At 49.2% G+C, this 25,848-nt stretch overlaps 1 protein-coding gene across 4 annotated transcripts; it reads right to left on the reverse strand.

Annotated features, from left to right (window-relative positions):
* Nucleotides 1–14,319: 14,319 nt before the first annotated feature.
* Nucleotides 14,320–23,948, reverse strand: LOC101141716 (dehydrogenase/reductase SDR family member 2, mitochondrial). Of its 4 annotated transcripts, none has more exons than XM_019009332.3 (9): nt 23,181–23,588; nt 20,967–21,144; nt 20,615–20,792; nt 20,076–20,177; nt 16,742–16,809; nt 15,799–15,850; nt 15,418–15,552; nt 15,076–15,131; nt 14,320–14,816 (listed from the first exon to the last, which is right to left on the reverse strand). In XM_019009332.3, the coding sequence occupies exons 2-9, from the start codon at nt 21,104–21,106 to the stop codon at nt 14,705–14,707; spliced, it is 843 nt and encodes a 280-aa protein (XP_018864877.2). In that variant the 5' UTR covers nt 21,107–21,144; nt 23,181–23,588; the 3' UTR covers nt 14,320–14,704. The 4 variants fall into 4 exon arrangements, 3 of the variants coding, with proteins under 3 accessions (XP_018864877.2, XP_055218320.2, XP_055218321.2); XM_055362345.2 differs by having other exon boundaries at nt 15,466–15,552; nt 23,181–23,577; XM_055362346.2 differs by lacking the exons at nt 14,320–14,816; nt 15,076–15,131; nt 15,418–15,552; nt 15,799–15,850 and adding an exon at nt 15,857–16,189 and having other exon boundaries at nt 23,181–23,948.
* Between the last annotated feature and the right edge of the window lie 1,900 nt (nt 23,949–25,848).

The following is a 25,848-nucleotide window of genomic DNA, read 5'->3' on the forward strand; positions in this document are numbered from 1 at the left end:
CAATGCTCTTCCCTCACCGCCCCCCCAAAAACATGTGCATTTTAGGAGAACCTTTGATAACAAAACAAACTAGTCTCTGCTGTTGCCCAACAGTCTCTGATAGACATTTCTCTGCCCCATGTATGCATATTTCTTTCTTTTTATTGTACTTTAAGTTTTAGGGTACATGTGCACAATGTGCAGATTAGTTACATATGTGTACATGTGCCATGCTGGTGCGCTGCACCCATTAACTCGTCATCTAGCATTAGGTATATCTCCCAATGCTATCCCTCCCCCATCCCCCCACCCCACCACAGTCCCCAGAGTGTGATGTTCCCCTTCCTGTGTCCATGTGTTCTCATTGTTCAATTCCCACCTATAAGTGAGAATATGCGGTGTTTGGTTTTCAGTTCTTGCAATAGTTTACTGAGAAAGATGATTTCCAATTTCATCCATGTCCCTACAAAGGACATTCTTTTCTACCTTTCATACCTTGAATCTTGGCTTTTGCACAGTTAAAGTTCACAGTATAACAGGGAGGTCACTAGGGCTCTTTGAAACACCTAGTCCCTTGCTAATCTGACACTTGCACTCCTGCAATCAGGCTGGGCTAGGTCAAGAGAGATTGGCTTTCCTCCCTTTGCTTTTCAGACAGGAACCATTTCCCTACCTACCTCAGGCACCCCACAACTTCTTGTCTCTCCCTATCAATACTTGCTGTCAAAGACGATCAGAAACCCATTCACATCGGAATGTGACTAATAACACATTAAAGTATATTCTCCCCCAGGGAAATCAGAGGTTAAATTGTAAGGAATAATTCCTAAGGGGAATTCAGGCACCAGCTCAAGGATCACTGCTACAAGAGTACTGTTTGAACTTTACTCTTAGAAAGAAAAAGAAATGATATGGGTCTTCTTTTCTCCAAAGCATTTCTTTATACTTGCCGACTCCCTTGGGTGATAAAGGGAGTTGGTTTTGTTTCTAAAGCCTAGGATGTGATTTGTCATAAAGTTCTGCCACACTGAAGCTAGATATAGCAGCACCATAAGAGGACTCTACCTCCACTGCCCAATGTCACTGCTTCCTTCCCAGCTGCCTGGCCTGGCTAGGGCACAAGCATGGTGGTACTCACCAGCATATTCAGGTGGGGCAGCCCACCATGGGCAGCCACTCCGCCAGCTGCCTCCTCATCTTCACCTCCTCTTCGTGACCCTGGGTTTCTCCTGGGATGTCTCACTCACTAAAAGCAAATCAAAAAGCCTTTTTCAGATACACCTGAGTTCAAGTATGAGCTTCACCAATTATGCCACTGAGTATCTGTCTGCTTGAATTTCTCCAAAAGTAGAGCCTAAGACAGGTAAATCCTTTGTGATGTGACTTTGGGGGAAGCAGGGAGAGGGCAGGGAGAGAGATTCAGGTCAGCAAGCAGAGCTAATATAAATAAGGATGCAGTGTGGGGTCGCTGCTGTGGGCAACAGGAATCAATTCCACCAGGACCCACTGAGAAACTAACAGAATGTCTTCCTGCCCATAGGAGGGAAACTATGCTGTGTCCCGCGCTCGTTAACCCTATGCTTCTGACTGGTGCATGTTTGAGATGAGTCTGGACTTCCTGGGAACTGTCCGCCTTGGCTGAGCTGCGGGCGCTGAAGGGATGACCACTCTTTGGCAAGTTACTGACCATTTCCGGAATCTAGGTTCTTCACAGGTAACCCTCTGCCTCACAGAGCTGTAATAATCTATAAATGAGAGAACTCCTGAGACACTGTTAGCACAGTGCCTGACCCAGAATAAAGGCTCCATAAATAGCAGCTACTATTCCCGTGCTGCGACTGGAGATGCGGAAGCGCCTCTGTTGAGCCCTAAGGCTCTGAGAGTCTGTAGCACACACCCCACCCCCATCTCTCTGGCAGGACCCAGATTGGGTAGGACTGGAAATGACATAGGAAATGGCTGCTGAGGAAGCAACCTGATTTCCAGATCTAGGAAACTCCGACAAGTTTTTTGCTTATTTCTCAAAAGAAAGACAACCCCAGTAGGGCCTGGAGTGCATGAGGCAGAGAGGTCTGTAGCTCCGGAGTGGCAAGGAGGGTGGAATCCTCCACTTTTTTTTTAAAGAAGGAACAGTTTTCTTATATGGTTTGCCACTACCAATGCACCAGGCTGACCCTTCAGAACATGAATTCATTCATTCAGAATTCGTTTATTTATTCAACAAGCCTTCACTAAGGACTTCCTATGTGCCAACCTCGTTGTTGGAAGCAGGGCCGTCAGAAATGAAAGGTAATCCCCGCACTAAGAACAGAAAGGTATGGCAATGATGCCTATGCACTATAACAAGTGCCACACTAGAGGCTGCCCTGGAAGGTGAATTCCACCAAAGGGAGCAACCTGCAAAGGCTTCTCGACAAGACAGGACACAGCACATGGCACTCATGGGGCACTATAAGTCATTCAATGGGCAGCAGTGATGCTCCTAAGGACACGTAATGTTTATTTTTTAAAAAAAATTTTTAAAGACTGACCAGGGAAGTAGAGGTCAGGATTTGAGAAGAGTTGTCTGCCACACAAGGGAATTTGGCCTCATCCTAAAGCTGATGGAAAGTCACACCAAAGAATGTATTCATTGGGAGGCTGAAACGGGTGGATCACGAGATCAGGAGATCAAGACCATCCTGGCTAACAGGGTGAAACCCCATCTCTACTAAAATTACAAAAAATTAGCCGGGCATGGTGGTGGACACCTGTAGTCCCAGCTACTCGGGAGGCTGAGGCAGGAGAATGGCATGAACCCGGGAGGCGGAGCTTGCAGTGAGCCGAGATCACGCCACCACACTCCAGCCTGGGCTACAAAGCCAGACTCTGTCTCAAAAAAAAAAAAAAAAATGTATTCAGTACCCTTCAGTACCACTCAGTCCATCCCCCCCGCTATGGTTTGAATGTGTCTCCTCTAAAATTCGGGTGTTGAAACTTTTTTTTTTGAGACAGAGTTTCGCTCTTGTTGCCTAGGCTGGAGTGCAATGGCATGATCTCGGCTCGCTGCAACCTCCGCCTTCCAGGTTCAAGCCATTCTCCTACCTCAGCCTCCCAGGTATCTGGGATTACAGGCATGTGCCACCACGCCCAGCTAATTTTGTATTTTTTGTAAAGACGGTGGTTTCACCATGTTGGTCAGGCTGGTCTTGAACTCCTGACCTCAGGCAATCCACCCACCTCAGCCTCCCAACGTGCTGGAATTACAGGCATGAGCCACAGCACCCGGCCAGGTGTTGAAACTTAATGGCCGGTGTGATGGTATTGAGGTGGGACTCTAAGAGGTATTTAGGTCAGGAGGACTCCTCCCCTTATGAATGGGATTAAGGCCCTTATAAAAGGGGCTTCACAAGCATTCAGCTCTCTTGCCCTTCACTCCTGCCCTGTGAAGACATATTATTCCTCCCCTCCAGGGGATGTAGCACCAAGGCGCCATCTTGGAAGCAGAGAGACCAGGTCCTCTGTAGCCAGCACCTTGATATTGGAACTTCCCAGCCTCCAGAGATGTAAGATGCTGTCTTTTACAGATGACCTCATCTCAGGTATTTTGTTATAGTAGCACAAATGGACGAAGACACCCCTCATTGTCATAAATGCTGCAACTTCTACATCAACAGTGATGTTCTAATCTATAAATGAAGACAGAATCAAAAGCAACCAATAGGCCTCTTTGCAAATAAACTTTTGGTAGCTGTTTAAAATCACCACAAACAACAAAAACCTTTCTTCTCTTGCCTTTGCTGATTGAAAAATTGTTGGCCAGGCACAGTGGCTCATGCCTGTAATCCCAGCACTTTGGGAGGCCGAGGCGGGCAGATCACTTGAGGCCAGGAGTTTGAGAACAGCCTGGCCAACATGGCGAAACCCCATCTCTACTAATAATACAAAAATTAGCCAGGCGTAGTGGTGCGCATCTATAGTCCCAGCTACTCAGGAGGCTGAGGCATGAGAATCGCTTGAAACTAGGAGGCAGAGGTTGCAGAGAGCTGAGATGGCAGCACTGTACTCCACCCTGGGAGACAGAGCAAAACTCTTGTCTCAAAAAAAAAAAAGAAAGAAAGAAAGAAAAAGAAAAATTGTTCATACATCATACTGAGCCACCTTTATACTTTCACTAAGAAAGCTCATAGCATTGCTGTGGAGTCCCAGGTACAATAATGTGATGATTAATACTGAGTGTCAACTTGATTGGATTGAAGGATAAAAGTATTGATCTTGGGTGTGTCTGTGAGTGTGTTGCCAAAAAAGATTAAAATTTGAGCCAGTGGGCTGGGGAAAGCAGATCCACCCTTAATCTGGTGGGCACAATCTAATCAGCTTCCAGAGAATATAAAGCAGGCAGAAAAATGTGAAAAGGAGAGATAGGCCTAGTCTCTGCCACTCTACATCTTTCTCTCATGCTGGATGCTTCCTTCCCTCAAACATCGGACTCCAAGTTCTTCAGTTTTGGGACTCTGACTGGCTCTCCTTGCTCCTCAGCTTGCAGACAGCCTATTGTGGGACCTTGTGATCCTGTAAATTAATACTTAATAAAATCCCATATATATATTCATTCAAAGAATATATATATCCTATTAGTTCTGTCTCTCTAAGAGAACCCTGACTAATACAAATACATACTGAGTGGATAGATGAATGGAAAGGGGGACAACAGTAATAATGATAAATGTGATGAGCAACTATGCATACCTGCTTGCACAGACATAGACTGTCTTTAGTAACAGTGATTGCCTCCAGGGAGGGCAGCTGAATTCTAGGGTTTGAGGATAAAAAAGAGACTTACTTCTCACTTTTCACCCTTTCAAAGTGCTTAAATTTGTTACAAAATTAATTTGTCAAAAAAATGTTTTAAGTAAATGTAAGTGCTGTCAATACCCTCCAGCCAAAGACCACCAGATCACAACTGTAGTCAAATAAAGCTAGTTTTATTGATTTGCCACAATAAGGGAGAACACGCACCATGGGGATCTGTGAGGCATCTCAGTAAGAGAATGTTAGAAAGGACTTACAGGATTTAGCTTGTGTCAGGAGATTTTGAGGAGGATTCAAGGAAGCAAGGCTTTGCCCTGGATTGGATCCAGCCGGGAAGCAGGGGTAACTCTCTGATTAGAGTCTTAACCATGAGTATCTTAACAGTTTGAGTCTAGAAAGAGAGAGGAAAGGAGCAAAGTTAAAGTTGCTTTTGATGAAGCAGCGGCAGTCACTCTTAAGCAAGCTGGGGTACTGTGTGTTTGGTCATTTTTGTAGTTTGGATGATATATTTAGTCCATTCTCACATTGCTATAAAGAGCTACCCAAGACTGGGTAATTTATAAAGAAAAGAGGTTTAATTGGCTCACAGTTCTGCAGGTTGTACAGGTAGCATGGCTGGGGAGGCCTCAGGAAACTTACAATCATGACAGGAGGCAAAGGGGAAGCAGGCGTGTCTTTGCACGGCAGAGCAGGAGAGAAAGAGCAGAGGGGAGGGCACCACACACTTTGAAACAGCCAGATCTCATGAGAACTCTATCCTGAGACAGCACTAGGGGGATGGTGCTAAACCATCAGAAACCACCTGATGATCCAACCACCTCCCACCAGGCCCCACCTCCAACACTGGGGATTAAAGTCAACATGAGATTTGGGTGGGGACACAGAGCCAAACCATATCAGATAATAATTTATTTTGCCTGTGTTCAGACATGATTACAGAGTAATCTTATTTTTGTCTTTATCCATCAAGTGAACAGAGTGACCTTGCCTGAAGGGGTATTTCCTGAAATTGTTTGTGTTGAACAGAGCACCTTCGTCTAGCTATAGGGCCAGGCCAGCTCCTATTAACACTAAGGCCCGGCTGCCAGGGTTGCTTTTCTTTCTGAGTGCCTTTCAAACTAAGGAGTACAGATGTGAATTCAATTATTTACTTTTACTATACCGCCTGAGTGGTACAGAAATTGACCTGATTTTTTTAAAATTATTGATTGAATACCAAGTAAGGATCACTTCAGCCACTTTTTGAGACACCAAAGTCCTTTAATAGAAGATATTCTAAAACTCCAGTGGGCAGGAGCTTTGAGGATGGGCCTGCTGTTGGCTGGGATGCAGTGGGGATCAGCCAGGCTCTCCGACCTCCCATTGGTATGACAGTGAAATCATTTGGGCTTATCGGTGGTCTGGCAGAGGTTAATGCCAGGTTGGCCATCCCATCTTCAAGAACTGTTCCTATTTAAATCCAGAAGCTCCTGCCCTGGGGGCAGGAAAAAGAACTTCTTAAAGGATCATCAATGCAGGAGACCAAGAAAGCAAGGGAACCTGGCATGGGGCTTTCTCATGGACAAGCCCACACTGGGAATTAAGGAGCCTTATTTCTGGATAATTTCTCCCACCGGCCCTCCACATTGTCAAGTCCCTTGCCCCTCTATGGCCCTCAGTTTCCTTGTCTATAAAATGGCAGGGGAGAGGAAAGGTGGGGGCAAATTAGACTTTTGTATTATCTTTTCCAGTTATCTCTTCCTTAATTCTGGGGTGTGGCTGCTCCCAAGGCAGGTGATGGGCAGGTTTCAATCTCTTCTTGAAAAGGTTAGAGACCAGGGCACTGGAGGAAAACCAGCAGATTTGGCAGGAAAAACACAGCCTTTATGGCAGGAATGCAGGCTTACATCAGATGAATCCTCAGGCAGTTACACCTCCCCACAGCTGCGCCAAAGCTTAACCCCAACAAGTGAAGCAAGGCAGGAGTAGAACTGAGCCTCTCTGAAAGGTCTGGCAGGAAGTTAGCTGATAAAATTCCAGACAATGGGGAAGAGAAGAAAGGAGTTAGAGGAGGATTCTGGAAATGGCTCTATCTGATGTAGACTGTTTTGTAGTTGAGGGTTGGAGGGTCCTATGATCTGAATGTAACCCCTAAAATTGATAGCTAAAACTTAATGGCTAGTGTGATAGTATTAAGAGGTGGGATCTTTAAGAGATGATAAAGTCATGAGTGCAAAGCCCTGATGGGTGGGATTAGGGCCCTTATAAAAGGGCTTGAGGGAGCGGGTTCATGCTTTTCTGCTCTTCCAGCATGTGAGGGCACAGCAGTGGGGCACCATCTTGGAGGCAGACAGCAGCCCTCACTAGACACAGAATGCTGGCACGTTGATCTTGGACTTCTCATGCTTCCGAACTGTCAGAAATAAATGTCTGCTCTTTATAAATTACCCAGTCTGCGGCCGGGCACGGTGGCTCACGCCTGTAATCCCAGCACTTTGGGAGGCCGAGGCAGGGGGATCACCTGAGGTCAGGAGTTCGAGACCAGCCTGACCAACATGGAGAAACCCCATCTCTACTAAAATACAAAATTAGCTGGGCATGGTGGCGCATACCTATAATCCCAGCTACTCCCGAGGCTAAGGCAGGAGAATCGCTTGAACCCGGGAGGCGGAGGTTGTGGTGAGCTGAGATCGCGCCATTGCACTCCAGCCTGGGCAACAAGAGTGGGGGAAAAAAAAAAAATTACCCAGTCTGCAGTATTTTGTGATAGCAACACGAACAGGCTAAGATAGAAAGTGATGGTTTCTTTTCCTTGGCATCCCATACTTCCTCCTCTTGCCTGTTAAAAGAAACCCCTCCAGATATGGGCTGACTGTGCTCTCAGTAAGCTGTTCAATTGGCCCAGGGAACCACTTGCTTTAGATGGAAGAACAGTTCATTTTTCTGGTAAAATCTGACCCAGGACATTCGAGACCCAAACTGCCTGTTGCTCTGGCCAGGGTTATTGCTGAGGTTTCCAAACATCAAACCCACGTTTGGGGTGCTTCAGGCCACCAGGGACCCACCATTACCATAAGCATCCTTTGTCAATGGTCTCCAGAAACCAAGTTACCTGAAACGGGACAAGAGAAGGCCCTGTATTACTCCACTTCCCAAGTCCTCACGTTGTAAAACTGTCCTGTTATTTACTTGGGGAAAAGTAAAGGGAGTTTTAAGATCAGCATGTAAACTTTATAGTATTAATTGTTGCATTTAAATAATTCTATTTTGCAACAAATAGAACATTTGGTTTTGAAAGACCCCCAAGCTCTTTTCATGTGTCTAGTTAATTAAGGGTTTTCTTTCTGATCCTCCTTTCCTGTCTTCCCTTCCTTTTAATTCTCTGGCTTCTTTTGGTAACTCCAAGAGACAGCCACGGGGACTGCTCAAACCATTAATGACAGATTTGAGATTGGGCAGCTTGAAAGCCTCCAGTGAAAATTTCTAAACTCTACCCCTTGGGGGAAGTGGACTAACTGTCATTTTGTGCATAGGAAATATTTTGTTTCTCCCTGGAGTCTCAGAGGAGCAATGGATCGAGCGTTTTGTTTTTAAACATATTTGAGCCCATGGACTGTTACTTACCAGAGACCTTGTAGCAGATGTATTGAGTGCCCTGACTCTTGCCCTCATCCTGATTTCAGACATGGCTGGGGTGGGCCATTTCCTGTAGGTCTCAACTCATTGCACTGTGGATGCATCTTCCTCTCTGTTGGGGGAATTGTGAAGGAGCTGATAACTCCGAGGCAACCCTTGATAGGTGGGAGCTAAGAACCCATGGATGAATGCTCCATCTGCCATCCCACTCTTCCAGAGGCATCCCACACTCTTATAAGAGGTCCTAGGGGGATGGGCATGTGGGGGCTCCCTCCATGATGTACCCCTGTAGTGGCTTTCCTGCCTCCCTAACTCTCTCACCACTCCCTCCCTCACTCACGCTCCCTCTCATATCTTGTCCAAATATTGAAAGCCTCAGGCTCTGCTTTCAAGAGACACAGAACAGGACGGAATAGCCAGAGGAGAGAACTGGGCTCATAGAGCCTTGGCCATCATTTTGTCATGGAGGATGGTTAAGAAAAAGACTCAGATTCAAATCACAGCTTTGCCTCTTGCAAGCTGTGTATGTATATCCACAAATTAACTTCTCTGGAGTGGGTAGCAATTAGAAAACATCAAAAGTCACAGATAAAATGATCAGCAAGGGGAGTCATTTTACTCACTAGGATTCATAAGAATGCTGCCTGCATAGGGGACAGCATCTTTTAGCCTTCAAGGGCTAAAGGGACAGAAACTCTAAACCTAAGTCCAGCCATCCAGGGCACACAAAACAGTCATGGCCTGCACCATTCCTTCAGGTTCCTCCACCTGCCTCGACACACTCTCCCAGCCCTACACATGAGGAAGCATGAGGCATACTGTGGCTTGTGGCCTTCATTCTGAACCTTGACCTGTGATCACTCCTTTCCTCCATTTCCATCCTACTCCTGTCACTCTTTCACTTTGTCAATCAGCCAGTGCTTACCCCCACTACATAATTGACCAAAGGGACCATTTGCTTTGGACGGACAACTTGTCTTCTTGGTAAAATCTAATCCAGGATGTTTGCTGCTGAAGTCAACAGTGAATACACGCTGCCTCAGGCATGCACCCATTTCTGTTCTCACCTGACCACACAGAACCAAGCCTCCGTAAAACCTCACGTTCTACTCTTCAGCTACAGCCACACTGTCTCAAGCCACCCTGGGACCACACCTTCTCTTTTAATTTAGCACTGGGTTCCTCACCCTGGCACTGCCCTGACCTCCCTCCTGCTGGGCGAGCCCAGCCTCACAAGCGGAACATGGGCAGGGACAGCTGGAGATACGCAGTGCCGAGGTGAGTGCTACATTGCAGTGGACAAGAGGATCTCCCCCAACCACACAGTGGTCTGGAAAAAGCAAAAACAGGGATTGCAGCTTGTACCACTTTTTATTCCAAGGGGTGGGGATAATATCCAAACAAGCATGGGTTGCCTGGGGAGTCACCAGACAGAGAACCCTCGGGCTGGAATGCCATCACCCCAGTTTACCAGAATGCTTATCTGTGGCCATCCTGCACACTCTAGAATTCCCCCCATAGCCCTGGGACTTTTTATCCTTTCTCTTAAGAGATCAGAGATAAGGGAATTAACCCGAAATGTACAAGTAGGCAACAAAGTGCTCCCAAGGTGGAGAGTCTGCTATTCTGACTCCAGCCCCCAGAGTCTGACCCATCCTAAGGCGCTCTGCCCACACCTGAAGAGCTGTAAACTCATCAGTCCCACTCACTGCCCCATCACTTCCAGGGTTCTGTTTCTTCCTCCTGCCCAGCTCCCAGACACTTCCAAGCCAGCAGAAACCCTCTGGCTGTTGTTTTGTTTTTTGTTTCTCATTGATTAGCCCAGGTAATAGTCTCAGTACTGCCCAAGGCTACTGGAAACCAAATAAATACTGAGGTGATTTATCCCAAGGAAGCACATGTGCATGGTTATGCACAACCCATAGCCCCTGTGCTGGAAACTTGGCCTGAGAAAGACTATGGGAGAAGGAGATGGGAGACTCAACCAGTCCCAGCCCTTGTCCTCACCCTACCCAGTTAGGCCACAAGACACTGCACTCTGTCCACTTAGGGGGCTGTGAGGCACAGGACAGCCCAAGGAGCATGGCAGGGTGGAGGAGCTGAGTCAGAGCACAAAGGCCTTCCCTTCTGTCTGTCCCCCACTCCTCACTCCGCAAGGCTTGGCTCAGCTTGGACCCAGGATGAGTATTTCAACAAAGGAAGAGGCAAGAGCCATAAATCAAGTGCAAATCCCCCTCCACACCTCCCACATCCTCACCTGCACTTTCTCCAACGCCTTCCCCTTGCTAAGGTCAGCCCTACTGTACCACACACACACATGACACACACACACTTGCACACACACAAAAACACATGTCACCAGGACTCCAAATCCACCCTTTGAGCATTGCTCGGCTGTGTGCAAAGTCCTCTTCTCCCCACTGTGTACATAAATGGGGCTTTCTGTCTTGGTGACATCTCTCTGCTCTTACCCAGGAAGTCAAAGCTTTCCCTACTCTCATTGCAGGGAGGACAGGGATCAATCCCCTGCCCTGCTTTCGAACTGCAGTTCCACCAGCCTCTCTGCAGCCAATCTCTCCACTCTCGGTGTCTCTCCTGCAAGCCTACATTGTCCCATCTTACCTGGTTACTTTCACTGGACTCAGCCCCTGAAAGTGGAGGAGAAGGTCATGGTGCTGAAGCTAGAGTGGCAGGGCCGTATTCACTGCCTTGGCTGTTCCAGAGCTGCAGAACCTTTGAGTGAGTCACCTCTCTGGGCCTGGGCTTCTCACCTGGAGAATTTGGCCTCCCATTGCCTGCTGCATCTCCTACTACACCTTGCTCTGTCTCCCCAGCTCATCCAGGTCGTAGAACCTTCCCCACACTGACTGAAGTCTCAGTGCTGAGACCTTATGCTTTTGGGTCACTGAAGAATTTGGATCCCCACCATCCCCCGTACTGGGATCCCTCCATTGGGCCATGTCAGGTGACATCCTGGCACTGAACTGTGGCCTGGACATGTCCCAAACCCAGGAAGACCTCGTTATCCATTTTCCTCCATCCTCAATCCAGAGTTGCTGAGTTCGGCTAGAAAAACCATGTGTCTATGTTGCCGGATTCCACTATAAATTCACCCACTGGAAACTGTATGGGGCTCTGGGTAACTCAGACACTCTTCTGTTTTGCCCTGATTCTTTCTAAGTTGCACCTAGCCCAGTAGCTGGTTCAAATCTCCCTTGGGACCCTGGGATGCCCACCGCACACTGCCATAGGAGGGATTCACACTCATTTGCTCAATGAGGGAGGGCTGTCAACCAAATAATATTAGATGAGAATCACACACCTTGAAGTCAGGAAGGATTTTGGGGGACCCCCATTTCTCAGAAACTGAGGCTCCCAATGTTACTTCCCAGTCAGGGCAGGTTTGGGGCAAGGACTCCACCAGGGGACTTACTCCAAGCAGTGACGATGCCACTCACAGCAAGACTCATGGAGGGCTACAGAATGAAGACCACATTTGAATTCTGGCTCTTCCTGTCTTCCTCTAGAAGCCACAGAAGCCTTGACATCTGGCTCTGCTTTCTGGAGAACCCAGGCTGAGGGGTGTGCTTCCATAAGAATGCATTCCTTCAGCTGCCCATGGAGATGGGTGGCCTGAGGCTGATGCATGGTAGTGCCCACCTTCCAGGGTGGGCAGCCTGGGTATGGCACAGATGTCCAGGCAGGGAAAGCTGGATTTAGGGAGGCCCAGCACAGGAGCTGGAGGTGGCCCAATTCCATGAGGAAGGAGGAAAGAAAGAACTTAGTGGGAAGAGAAGGAGCAGCGGGCAGGGCCAGGCACTGCTCAGCCAGAAGACCCTCCCCCCTCAACATCCAGAAATAGTTTTGGAAGTAGGGACGTTGGGGAGCTGTAAAAAGTGGTCTCTGATCCAGTGAGAAATCACCGCTCACCTCCAAGTGACTGTTCCTCTTCCTTTCCATGGAGTTCCTGGAAAGGAGCGGGAGCCTGGCTGTAGAAGGCCAGGAGGAGGGAGGTGATGCCCGGGGGATCTCAGGCAGGTCCCTGGCACCTCCAGAGATCTGCTTGCATTTGCTTTTTCTCTACTGCAAGGCCTGGGCCACAAAGGAGGCAAGTCTGCTATGTCACCCCTTCACCCTCTGGCTGCTGAGTCATAGGAATGCCCAGAGGAACCCAAGGAAGAGGCCAGGGCAGTCTGGCTGGGGGTAGTTAGAAAGATTTCAATAGTTAAACCTATCAGGGTTGCCCCACCCTGACCTGGCTGCGGCTTCCCTGTCAGGCCACATTCAAAGGAGTTAAAGAGAATGAAATGAAGGAATAATAGGTGGGCAAGATTAAAGGAACCAGCAAAGGGTAGTGAAGCACCAGGAACCAGCAACAGTCATTCCTAGCCTGAAGGGACCAAGCAGGGAGCCAGTTGGTGATTGGGGGGTGGCAGTGGCCTCAGAGGAGCCATAGTCATAGGTGGGCACAGACACTGCCTTCAGGGAGGGGGCCAGGGAAACATGTGCCCTCCCCAGTTCTAACCCTGAGTGGAAGCCTGAGGGCAAGGGAGACTCCATGATACAGTACAGAGGTCAGCCCGGCACCACGCAGGGCAGAGAAGGGTGGGGAGTGGATCTGGAGGGCCAAAAACACATCCGGACCCTGGTCTTGTCCGTTGCTATAATATTTCTTCCCATGTCTTGAGGATTCCAGAAGTCCATTTATCCCTTCACCATTAACCGTCCCACCTGTTCAGATCCTGGCCTTCCCACTGAAAGACAGTGTTCCTGCAACCCAATTTGTTCTCATGTTTAATGAGTAGGTCTCAGCTCCAATGGCACCTCCACCAGCCTCACTGGAAGCCATGGTCCTCCATGGTCCTGTGATGCTTTGCATATGATGTGCCTACCCTGGCTTGCCCACAACCCCCACACCCTCGACTCCTCTGCCCTACTCCTTATCTTTTTTATTCTGTACCTAGTAACACTATATATAATATAGTTTGTTATTTATTGTAGTTTCTCCTGACTAGCATGTGAGCTCATAGGGCAGCAAATTTTGTTTTGTTCATTGCTATACCCTAAGCTCCTAGAACAGTGCCTGGCACAGAGTGATAGTCAATAAATGTATCAAATGAATAAACATGTTCTGCCTCATTTTCTGATGAGTATTCTACCTTCTGTTTTCCCACCACACTGAAGGAACTGGAGGGAGGTTTGGTCTTATTTACGTTTGTGTTCTCCAGGGTGCCTGGCACGATGCATAGCTTGTAGTAAGATGCACAAATGCTTTTGTAATTCAACTATTCACACCACAAGGACCCGTCCCTGGCTGGTGGGGAGAGAAGGTGTTGTTGAAGGGCTTCCATGAGACCAAGGCCGGGGGTCAGCTTGGAAGCCTTGTCTCAGTTCCTCCCTCTGGACTGGTTCAGGACAACATTTATGGGTGGCAAGAGGGGTGCTCAGGGCCACGGATGACTCGAGGACCACTGTTCCCCCTCCACTGTGCTGAGCCTCAGTATGCATACACAGAGGGTGGTGCCTCCGAATATGACTCAGGACAATACACAGGGCCTTTTCCGAGAAAGCCATGTGTTCACCCCAAGAGGAACTTCAGCTCTGACTACTCTCCTCTAACTGGAATTATGCACAAGATTCGGTATAACTGTTTTCTCTGGGTTCTCAAAGGCCTGTGTGGCCCAGAAAACATTAAGAAGTACTAGCCTGGAGGACCCCTGGGAGAACCCCAGAATCTTTCCACTGTCACCCACCACCACCTTGCTGAGCCCCCAGCAGGCCCAGTTCAGATAATGGAGCACACACAAAGCCTTCCGCAAGGCAGCACACTCACTCCCACCTCTGTGTGTCTGCAACGAGCTCAGGGCAGCTGGCGGTAGAGGCCTCTTCCCACCATGCTGCCCTGGGCTCTACCCTTGACAGATGCTTCCAGACTTGAGGATAAATTTGAGTTTATTTTAGGAAAAAAATGCTTAAAGCACAAATTACAGAGAGGAGGAGCTGAAATCCTTCGAAGGCCTGATCTTCTACTCCTTTCCCTTAAGGTTCCTCCAAAGCACCAGCTCCATAAAATCCTTCAGCTCCCCAGACCCACACCAAGAACCCCACATGTTAATTGGATCAGCCAAATCTACAAGCAGATAAGTCCTAAGGAGAATACCGAAGCGTTTTTCTTCTTCCTCAAGCCTAGCATGAGTAAGCCCCCAAATTGCTAGTCTGGCAGAATGGCAGACTCTGCCTCCAGATGCAGATGATCACCTAGACACCCCCTCAGGCTCCTGGGCCTGGCACCACAGCTGCGCAGCCGCCCCCACTCCTCTCAGAGCCGAGAGGAGTAGCCTGCCACCGCAATGTTCTCCCCATTAATGTAGCTGGCATCTGGAGAGCACAGGAAGGACACGATTCCTGCACAGTCCTCTGACTCCCCAATCCTGGATGGAAGAAGGACACAGTGTCAAGCATCTTCTACTCTGATTCTGCTGCTCTGGGGCTCACGGATGATAGGTGGGAGTGGGCTCCATGGGGAACAAGGGGGATGCAGCAGGGCTACTTGCACCCTCCAGGGCCATGTGGACTCCAGATTTCAGCAAAAAGAATGGCCAGATGACAGGGAGGGGTCTGCTCTTGCAATAGACTCAACTGTCCCCGCCTAGCCACACATGGACCACCAAATCTCCAAACCCCACTTGCCTCTGCAGCTGATAATGTTCCTTGAAGTTCTTCCAGAAAGACTCATTCCCATGAAACTGGGCAAAGGGAAGAAATGAAGGAGTCAGTGCTACTAAAACAAGAAGATGGGCAGGGCCCCGGGAAGGCCACCAGGCAGAACACCTAGGGCAGCTATGCCCTTCTCAAAAGAAGGAGCATCTTCTCAGGATAGATGGACTGCACCATGGCTGAGTTCAGAGAACAATGAAGACCTCAGTCATAGGCATGCTGACCTAAGGATTCAGTCACCCCTTGATCCCTTAGTCACTGGGAAGGGTTCCCACTGAGCCAGACTGGGAGATGGAAGACACACCCAATCCTCACCACTTTGCTGAAGTCAGTTTTGATAATTCCTGGAACCACACAGTTTACCCGGATGTCCTTGGGGGCCAGCTCCAGTGCCAGTGTTCTAGTGAGACCCAGCAGCGCTGTCTTGCTGACATTGTAGACACCCAGCGCCTGGGAAGGGAATTGACAGAGTGATTAAGATATGGGAGAGTGGGGGAAAGCATCAGTTGGATTTCTCACCTACAGGGATCTCACAGGCCCAGCAGCCCTCCCACCCACATGGAGACACGCTCAGCCCAGGGCAGCAGGAGGATGGTGGGGGTCTGTCCCAGGCACTTTGTCTGTAAGACTCTGAGGAAGAGAACAAAGTTGCCCCTCACCCTATACCACTCAGGAGCACAAGGACCAAGCACTTACCACTACTGGATTATAAGCTGCAATGGAAGAGACCAGGATGACAGCACCCCTCCTGAGACAAGACAAACACAAGAGAAGCTGAAGCTAAGAGCTTACCACTGATGGTGACACTATCATGAGTTCATTAAATGATGCAACCCTCACAGAAGCAACACAGGTCCTATTACTATCCCCATCTCAGAGTTCAGAAAACTGAGGCTCAGAAAGGTTTAGTACCAGCCAATACACGGCAGAGCTGGGATTCCATGCCCATTTCTCGTAAATACGATGTCCATGCTCAGAACCCTTATCCTCTGCTTCCTCTCTTGCCAGGTGCTTGAAGGAGAGGGCAGCGTGGGCTTTGTGAAGAGGCACCCAAGGCTGATGGTGAGTGCCTGTCAATGAGCAACCTCTAAGGAGCAGATGGGGTAAGGGAGACCAGAAGTGACAGTCAGGAACTTTCCTTCTACTGAAGACAGCCCCTGGCCAGTTCCTAAGGGTGTGTCTGTGAGGAGTACAGTCAGATCTGCAGGACCTGGAACACAGGCAGGGTCCCTGGAGACCAAGCACAGGCATGAGGAGGGGTCTGGGACAGGCTTTTTCCTATGGAGAGGAATGGGGCTAACCCTGTCATTGGTTTTAAGTTGGTAAGAACAGAGAGCAGGTAAGGTGACAATGACCAGCCCACAAGGTCAAGGAGTTAAAGCATAGCCTTGTCCCAAACCTGCTGATGTCAAGGCCAAGGAGGCTATGCCTGGGCCCCTGGAATACTACTCTCATCCTGCAGCCACTGGAATTGCGAATGGCAGCCACACAGATGGGGAGGCAGGACAAGAAGATGAGGGATGTGGAGATCCCAGACCTCTTCTGTCCTCTACCCACTACTGGCTGTGCTACCGACTGTATTTCTGTGCCCACCTCAGGTCCCCAACTCCGACTGGTCCCCACCCCCACCCTGCCATACCTGTTCTCCATGTAGGGCAGCAACTGGCTCAGCAGCAGGGCTGGGGACTTCACGTTCACACTTAGGATCTGAAATCAGAGCAGAGCATGGGTGAGGGCAGAGAGACATGGTCAGCCCAAGTCCTGCTCTCATAAGACACTTGGAGCCCTGTAATTTGTGCAGTAGACCCAATGTATGTGCATATAAGAGAAACCAATCCCCCTTCTGACTGGTGCAAGAGGTATTTCCAATTTGCTAATGGTTTCATAGGCAGGCAGGCTAAGTCACAGGCCGGTGAGCAGAGCCCTGAAAATGTGAATTGTTCAGGACTGACACGAGGAAGGAAATGTTCAGGCCTTTTAAAGAAAATGGGGACTGGGGGCAGTGGGTCATGCCTGTAATCTCAGCACTTTAGGAGGCCAAGGTGGGAGGATTACTCAAGGCCAAAAGTTCAAGACCAGCCTGAGCAACACAGTGAGACCTTGTCTCTACAAGATTTTTAAATAATTGGCCTGGTGTGGTGGTGCACACCTATAATCCTAGCTACTCAGGAGGCTGAGGCAGGAGGATCCCTTAAGCCCAGGAGTTTGAAGCTGCAGTGTGCCATGATCATGCCACTGCACTCCAGCCTGGGTGACAGAGTGAGACCCTGTCTCTTAAAAAGAAAACAACAACACACTGTAAGCAGAGGCCTCTGGAGAAAAACTGAAGACAGCCTGATGGAGGGGAAGCAGGTGCTAGAAGCAAGGGAGATTTCTGGAAGAGCCTTTTTTGTCTCTCTGAGCTTTCATTTGCTTGTCCTCTTACCTTGTCCCCATAGAATTTAAGGCATACTCACAATGCAACAGCATAAAATAAATCAAATAGGTACTATGTGTGAAGAAATGGAGAAAAGGAAAAATCAGTGTAGAAAAATAAGAAAAAGCAAGAGTGAGGTTGGTGCCTACAGTTCACAGCATGTGATAAGGACTGAGCATTTATTCTATTATTTGGTCATAAAAATGCAGGCTGTAAGGGCCTACACACACCAGCTTATCGCAGACTTGGCTCTGAGCTTTCCTGCAGCCAATACAAACAGGAAGACACAACAGAGAATTGCCATGCTGGGAGCTACATGTCTATGCTGATCCTGCTTGTGACTAAAGTCTGAATCTGGGCTAAGTCACACATGTCCTGACACTCTGGAAGCTCTGTCTGGTGGGTCTGGGAACAGGGGAGAAGTGAAAGAGGAAGTAGCAAGGAAAGATGCAGAGGCGGAGCCTGGGAGCTAGGGCAGTGCCAGGTGGGACTGACATGGCACCAGGAGTCCCTCCTGCAGGGATCTGTCCTGATTCAGGTCAGCTGCATCCTGCATCTCTAGGGAATGAGACCACATCTGCAACTCACCAGGACTGTTCACTGTTTTTTCCACCCCCCCAATCTCACGCCCACTCAATCCCTTGGATGTGGGAAGGAGAAATACTTAAGCTGAATGTTGCTGTGGCCCATTTGATGACAGGTTACCAGTGTGGGGGATGACCCCCAATGACTGCAAGAAGTGGTCCAGATGTCAGAAGGGGGTACCACCCTGAGGTCCCTAATAAGAAGGAATTGAGGATTAGGTTAGCTGTAAGGGTTTCCTGGTCAAAACAGACCCCAACCAGCCCACAGGATATCTGTCCAATACTCCATGTGCATCAGGCTGAGTGAGGGGCTGAGTTAAGACCCCTCCTGGACTCAGGAACAAAAACCAAGCCAAAGAAAAGGTGAGACTCCCTCCCTTGATGAAGAAAACTGCCCCATTAGAAAGTAAGAGAGAGTAGTTCAGTGCGCCAAGTAGTTCTGAGCAGAGAACTATCCATGAGCCTGAAAGAGGGCGCATGCTGGAGACACTGGATCAGGAGAAGGATGGAGGTGATGTGGTTTTGGTAGTTTAACAGATTAGAGGTTTCCCAACCTGCTGGAAAGAAGGGGGGTTCTGCCTGGAGATGGCCTCAAAACTGGCTCAAGAATAAGATGAGTGGTAAGCAATTCTCCTTACAGGACACCTACTGAAAACGCATTTAGTTGAAAGCAGAGCATCTGGTAAATTCTAAACTCATTTTGTGACAATTTCACCTCTGAGGTGATGGCAGATGTGATCGGGGACGAGTCATCAATGATTTCTGTCCAGTGGTATAGAATTGCTCACTGAAGGCCAAGTCCTTGGAGGACAGGGGAGAATCAGAGAAAGTAAGGTCAGATTGTTGGCATCTGCCCTCAGCTTCAGGAGGGAGGACTGCAAACAGTTTCGAGAAAAAGAGTCATATCCTGTGAACTGAGACACTAAACAGCAAAATGATTCAGGAGGGTTAGGAGACTGTCAGCAATAAAATCCCAGCTATAAAATCACAAATGATCCTTTGGAGGCATTAACAACATAGCTAAAGAGCCTGGGGAAGCTGCTCAGCAGGGGCTGCAGGGAGCTCAAATTTCAGATCATCTCTGAGGATGTAGCCGAGGGCACCCAGCCAAGGGCAGATAGAAGGGAGGGGCTAGCCTGAAGATGATGTTGGCAAGTGAGAGTGCAGGATCTAGGGAAGGCAGAACACACTAAGGCCAGAAGGCAGGAAACACTTTGACCCAGTGCTTAGGGCAGAGTGGTGAATGCTCACAATAGCAGAAAGAATGAGATTCATCACGATGCATTCTGGCAGAGAGAACAGGAAACAAAACATGAGAGTGAAGGGAACAGAAGTCACTGGGGAACAACTAGGCCCAAGATGAGCTTCAAGGCATTTTACAAGGTCTCTCCCGGTCCCTTGTGGACAAGGTGGCAGAATCCTTGAATGGACTTGCAGCAGGCTGGGATGTCTAAGCCCCCGGAATGCTGATGGCTGGATCTGGTCCTGTCGGCAAGTTTGTGTGGGACTCAGTGAGGAGCCCCCTTCTAGGAGAGACAGTCTCCGCAACAGGCACAGGTCACCAAAGAAAAACACAGTATCCATATCTTCCCCTACAAAAGGGTGTACCATACAGAAATGTTTGACTCTTACAGAGAGACTCTGACTAACCATTCACAGCTGTATCCCTAGAGCCTGGAATGGTGGTGCCTGGCAGACAGCAATAAATATCTGCTGAATGATTAAATGAAAAAGTGATGAGAAGAGAAAACAAAGCAGAAAGTGTGGGGGCCAGATTTAAGAACCAACAAGCCAGAAAGTAGCATCCGGGCACATTTTGGGAGACAGCTGGCCAGGCAGGACTACCACCCAGGGCCTGCTTCTCCCATAACCTCTGGAGGGAAACAGAGAGTCTTGGTGGGCACAGGCATGCTGGAGCCCAGTGCAGAGCTGGCATTGGGCCCTCAGCTGCCTCCCCAGGGGAGGCTTCTCACCTTGTCCCAGATCTGCTCGCTGGTCCCCAGAGTGCTCCCCACCAGAGGGTTGACCCCTGCGCTGCACACCAGGAAGTCGACGCCCCCACAGTGCTCCAGGGCCTGCGGAGAGGGGATTGGATGAGTGTGGAGATGGCCTGAGGAGGACTCTCCCTCCCAGGGCAGCCCAGGTCATAAGGCCTTCAGGCAAAGCTTGCAGAGCTCCTAAAGGAAAATGACCTAGGTGTCCCAAGGGCAGGCTCCTGGGGCCAGGCACTGAGAGAGGAAGGTCTGCTCCAGGAGTCCCTCTGGGGACCTCCCTCACCCCTTCAGACTCCTCCTCCACAGTGATCCTCCCAGGGCCTGGGGGTGGGGTGAGGGTCCTCTCACGAACAGGTCACTTTCCTGAGGGACCTTCTGGGTAGCGAGGTTAGCTTGGGCAGCCTGGGTGCAGTCATGGTCTCAGGACATATAATAGACCCACCCCACAAGGGCCAAGCAGTGAAGGAAAGGTTCTGCATGTTCCCCTCTCTGTGTCCTTCCACCGCCTGCCCCCTCACCTTGGCCACCAGCTGCTCCCGGTCCTCAGCCTTCCCCACGTGGCACACAATGCCCGCCACGCTCAGCCCCTCCCCCAGCAGCTTGGCCATGGCCCGGTCCACGTTCTGCTGCTTCCGGCTGCTGATGACCACGTGGGCCCCGTCCCAGGCCAGACGTCGGGCGATGGCAAAGCCGATCCTGAATGCAGAGATGGAGGGCAAAAGTCAGCCTCAGCCTCTCTCCACTGTCCTTCCTCTACCCAGCTCTGGAAATCAGCAAATAAGGCTGGGTCTTGCTTTAAAACCCTGAGTCCTTGTGGAAGCCACAAGGACCCTGTGAGGGGCCAGGACCCATGGGCAATCCAGCACTCACCCACTGGTGGACCCCGTGACCACGGCTACCCGGTTAGCCAGGACGCCCTTCCCGTCTATCCCGGTGCTGCTCATCCTCACAGAAAGCCTAGCACAGGGATGAAACCAGCCCTGGTAGCCCCGGGCCACTGCTGACAGCATAGTGGTTGGTGTCTGAGATGCTTCCTGCTGAATCAGGCCTGGGGGAAAGAATCAATTTCACTTATCACTGATGCCTCAGTGAGCATGAAGGTAATCTACCCTCCTCCTTCCTCCAGACAGACAAGGCCAGCAACAGAAAGTGGCAGAGAGTCAGGCTGGTTAGGGTAAATTTCAAACATGTGAACCTCAGGTCAGGAAAGCAATCCATGAAAACTCCTAAGCTATAAAACTGGGGAAATTATTCACAAATTAAAATGTGAGACTCAACATTCATTAGACAAGGGTGATTTTTCCATTCATTGCATAGCAAACATTGAGCACTGGCAATGTGTCAAGCACTGGGCAGTAGAGGTGGGGACACCTTAGTAAACGACAGACTCAGCCCTGGACCCCAACCATGCAGCTTCCCAGTTAAATGAGATGCCAGGCACCAACAAATAACTATACCAGTTATTAATTAACTGCTTCTGTGTCTGGAATTGGTCGGTTCTTGGTCTCGCTGACTTCAAGAATGAAGCCACGGACCCTCGCAATGAGTGTTACAGTTCTTAAAGATGGTGTGTCCGGAGTTGTTCATTCCTCCTGTCCGGAGTTGTTCATTCCTCCCAGTGGGTTAGTGGTCTTGCTGGCTTCAGGAGTGAAGCTGCAGACCTTCGCAGTGAGTGTTACAGCTCTTAAAGGCAGTGCATCTGGAGTTGTTCATTCCTTCTGGAGGGTTTGTGGTCTCACTGGCCTCAGGAGTGAAGTTGCAGACCTTCATGGTGAGTGTTACAGCTCTTAAAGGCAGCGCAGACCCAAAGAGTGAGCAGCAGTGAATCAAGATTTATTGCAAAGAGCAAAAGAACAAAACTTCCACAGTGTGGAAGGGGACTCAAGCAGTTTGCTGCTGCTGGCTCGGGTGGCCTGCTTTTATTCCCTTATCTGGCCCTGTCCACATCCTGCTGATTGGTCCATTTTACAGAGAGCTGATTGGTCTGTTTTACAGAGAGCTGATTGGTCCATTTTGACAGAGTGCTGATTGCTGTGTTTACAAACCTTTAGCTAGACACAGAGTGCTGATTGGTGCATTTACAATCCTTTCGCTAGACACAAAAGTTCTCCAAGTCCCCACCTGATTACCTAGACACAGAGCGCTGCACCCTTGCTTGTCCTCCTAGACCATGAGGAGGACCGAGAAAAATCGGATTTAGTGGCCCTTACCGACGCATTCTCGAAAACCTGTTAGAGTCCTAAGCATTCTCCTGTTAGTATTGGGAACTTACCCGTGTCCTATAAAGATGTTATGCCCCAAAAATGAAGTAGAGGGCCATAACCTGAGGGAGGGAAGGGGTCTCCAGGGTTGGAAGAGTGACACCTTTTGTCCTCACTTATATGAATAGGAAGGATACAATTTCTGAGGCTCCTCATAGTCTAGCTTCAGGAATAGCTTTTGTTAGACCTGCTTATCTGAGGAGGGATCCTAAAATTCCAGATAGTTCCCCCTACAAGTGGGCTTTGGGCAAAAATTATGTCTTTCTGATTGGTGAGCCCAGGTGCCTAAAGAAGGTAACAGAGTCCTGAAATTTTTACCAGAAATCATTCTTATAAGAGAAACTAGAAAAACACCAGAGACAGGGAGTGGTTTTTTAGAAGCGGGACTAGCCTTGGAGAAGAGAGGAGAGAGGAAGTTTGTCTGGCAGGCATTAGGACCCAGGGAGCAAGGGTCAGGATAGATAGGATAGATAGGTGAGTCTCACTTTGGCAACATGCCTTTGAGAGTTCCGCTCATGGCCGCAGGGTCAACCAACTTGTTGTGGGGACTCCGGAGCTGAATGGCTTTCCTCTCTGTTGACCCTCGGCTCAGCCCAGAAGTACAGGAAAAGCAGAAGCTGGTTCCAGGCAAACCAACATTCCCAACTCCGCAGAGCCAGGGGTTGTTAGAGATCCCTTTCCCAGAAAGCCTGACATCCACGTTTTTAGTCCAGCAGCTGCGCTAGTCACTTTTAACTGGCTGACAGGTGCCCAGAATTTAGCCACCAAATTCTAAGGAAAAATAGGACAGAATAGCAAATGAAAGGGATCTGATGGTACTCACCACTTGGCGATAGGTGATAGTCTCACCACTTGGTGATGGTCTCACCACTTGGCGATAGTCTCACTGCTTGGCAATAGTCTCACCACTTGGTGATAGGTGACAGTCTCTTCAAGGTCACCAAAATGCGTCCGGAATTGATGGGTTCTTGGCCTCACTGACTTCAAGAATGAAGTTGCAGACCCTTGCGGTGAGTATTACAGTTCTTAAAGATGGTGTGTCCCGAGTTGTTCATTCCTCTTGGTGGATTCGTGGTCTTGCTGGCCCCAGGAGTGAAGTTGCAGACCTTCGCAGTGAGTGTTACAGCTCTTAAAGGCGCCACGGACCCAACGAGTGAGCAGCAGCAAGATTTATCATGAAGACCAAAAGAACAAAGCTTCCACAGTGTGGAAGGGAACCAGAGCAGGTTGCCGCTGCCGGCTCAGGTGGCCTGCTTTTATTCCCTTAACTGGCCACACCCACATCCTGCTGATTGGTCCATTTTACAGAGAGCTGATTGGTCTGTTTTACAGAGAGCTGATTGGTCCATTTTGACAGAGTGCTGATTGGTGCATTTACAATCCTTTAGCTAGACACAAAAGTTCTCCAAGTCCCCACCAGATTGGCTAGACACAGATTGCTGATTGGTGCGTTTACAAACCTTTAGCTAGACAAAGAGTGCTGATGGGTGCATTTACAAACTTTTAGCTAGACACAGAGTGCTGATTGGTGCATTTACAAACCTTTAGCTAGACAGAAAAGTTCTCCAGGTCCCCACCGGACCCAGAAGCCCAGCCGGCTTCACCTCTCAATGGCACGCACTGCGGGACTTTGCGGCACCTAGCCCAGGCACTCCAGCAGCCCAGAGGGAGCTCATCCCCCAGTCAAGCCCAGCTGGCACCGGCCTGCCCACGGAGCCCCTGCTGGCCGGTGAGTGCCCTGTACAGTGTGGGCTCCTGCTGGTGCCTCTCCCTCCACACCTCCTGGCGAGCAGAGGGAGCTGGCTTTGGCCTTGGCCAGCCCCAGAGAGGGGCCCCCACAGTGCAGTGGTGGGCTGAAGGGCTCCTCAAGTGCAGCCAGAGTGGATGTGGAGGTCGAGGAGGCACCAAGAGTGAGCAAGGGCTGCTAGCACATTGTCACCTCTCACTTCTAGTTGAAAAAGCAAAATCAACAGAAACTCTCATTCACTGCTGGGTAGAGGGTAAGTACAATCACTTTGGGAAATGATTTGGCATTATACGGAGAAGTTGAAAATAAAGATCTCTGACTCTGTAGAGGGAACTTGCATCCTGCAGACAGGAGGTCATGCGTGCACCAAGAGACTGTACACACATGTTCAGAGAAGCCTGCTTAGAATGTTCCAAACTGGAAACAAGTCTGTATTAGTTTGTTTTCACACTGCTATAAAGAACTACCTGAGGCCAGGCACGGTAGCTCACACCCGTAATCCCAGTACTTTGGAAGGCCAAGGTGGGCAGATCCCTTGAGCTCAGGAGTTTGAGACCAGCCTAGGCAACAAGGTGAAACCATGTCTCTGTAAAAATTAGCTGGGTGTGGTGGTGCGTGCCTGTAGTCACAGCTACTCAGGAGACTAAGATGGGACGATTGCTTGAGCCCAGGAGGTCAAGGCTATGGTGAGCTGAGATTGCACCACCGTACTCCAGCCTGGGAGACAGAGCAAGACCTTGTCTCAAAAACAAAAAAGAACTACCTGAGACTGGGTAATTTATAAAGAAAAGAGGTTTAATTGACTCACAATTCCACAGGCTGTACAGGAAGCATGGCTGGGAAGGCCTCAGGAAACTTACAATTAAGGCAAAAGGTGAAATGAAGCAGGCAGGACTTACACAGCTGGAGCAGGAGGAAGTGAGAGCAAAGGGGGAGGTGCTACACACTTCCAAACAACCAGATCTCATGAGAACTCACTCACTATCACAAGCGCAGCAAGGGGGAAATCTGCCCCCATGATCCAATCACCTTCCACTAGGCCCCCTCCTCCAACATTGGGGATTACAATTCGACATGAGATTTGGGCAGGGACACAGACCTAAACCATATCAAAGTCTATATGCCTATTAACGGTGGAATGGATAAACAAACTGTGTTGCATTTCTATAATGGAATACTATACAATAATGAAAATGAATGAGCTGAAGCCACACTGAACAACATAAAGGAATCTTTAAAAATATACTGTTGAGTAAAAGAAGTCAGACATAAAAGAATACATATTATGTGAGTCCACAAGTTTCAACAACAGGTAAAACAATTCTATATTGCTTAAGAAGGCAAACAGGTGACAAAAATACAGAGAAATGCAGGGCAGGGATCACCACAAAAGTGAGGAGAGTGGGTATTTCTACAGTAGAGCTGTGGGGAGGCAGTTATGATTAAGAAGGTGCAAACAGGCTAGGCACGGTGGCTCATGCCTGTAATCCCAGCACTTTGGAGGCCAAGGCAGGGGGATCACTTGAGGTCAGGAGATGGAGACCAGCCTAGCCAACATGGTGAAACCTCATCTCTACTAAAAATACAAAAATTAGCCAGGTGTGGTGGCGCATGCCTATAGTCCCAGCTACTTGGGAGACTGAGGCAGGAGAGTCGCTTGACCCAGGAGTTGGAGGTTGCAGTGAGCCAAGATTGCACCACTGCACTCCATCCTGGGTGACAGAGGGAGACTCCGTCTCAAAAA

This window comes from Gorilla gorilla, chromosome 15 (assembly GCF_029281585.2).
Source record: "Gorilla gorilla gorilla isolate KB3781 chromosome 15, NHGRI_mGorGor1-v2.1_pri, whole genome shotgun sequence".
In the NCBI taxonomy this organism is placed as follows: Eukaryota; Metazoa; Chordata; class Mammalia; order Primates; family Hominidae; genus Gorilla; species Gorilla gorilla.

What these genes read in the sequence shown, in the direction of transcription:
- LOC101141716 (XM_019009332.3), bottom strand. Translation starts at nt 21,106, where the DNA reads ATGCTGTCAGCAGTGGCCCGGGGCTACCAGGGCTGGTTTCATCCCTGT. An exon ending in CAGCTTATAATCCAGTAGTG is followed by an intron (nt 15,553 to 15,798) that starts GTAAGTGCTTGG and finishes TTCCCTTCCCAG; the next exon opens with GCGCTGGGTGTCTACAATGT. An exon ending in GAACATTATCAGCTGCAGAG is followed by an intron (nt 14,817 to 15,075) that starts GCAAGTGGGGTT and finishes TCTTCCATCCAG; the next exon opens with GATTGGGGAGTCAGAGGACT.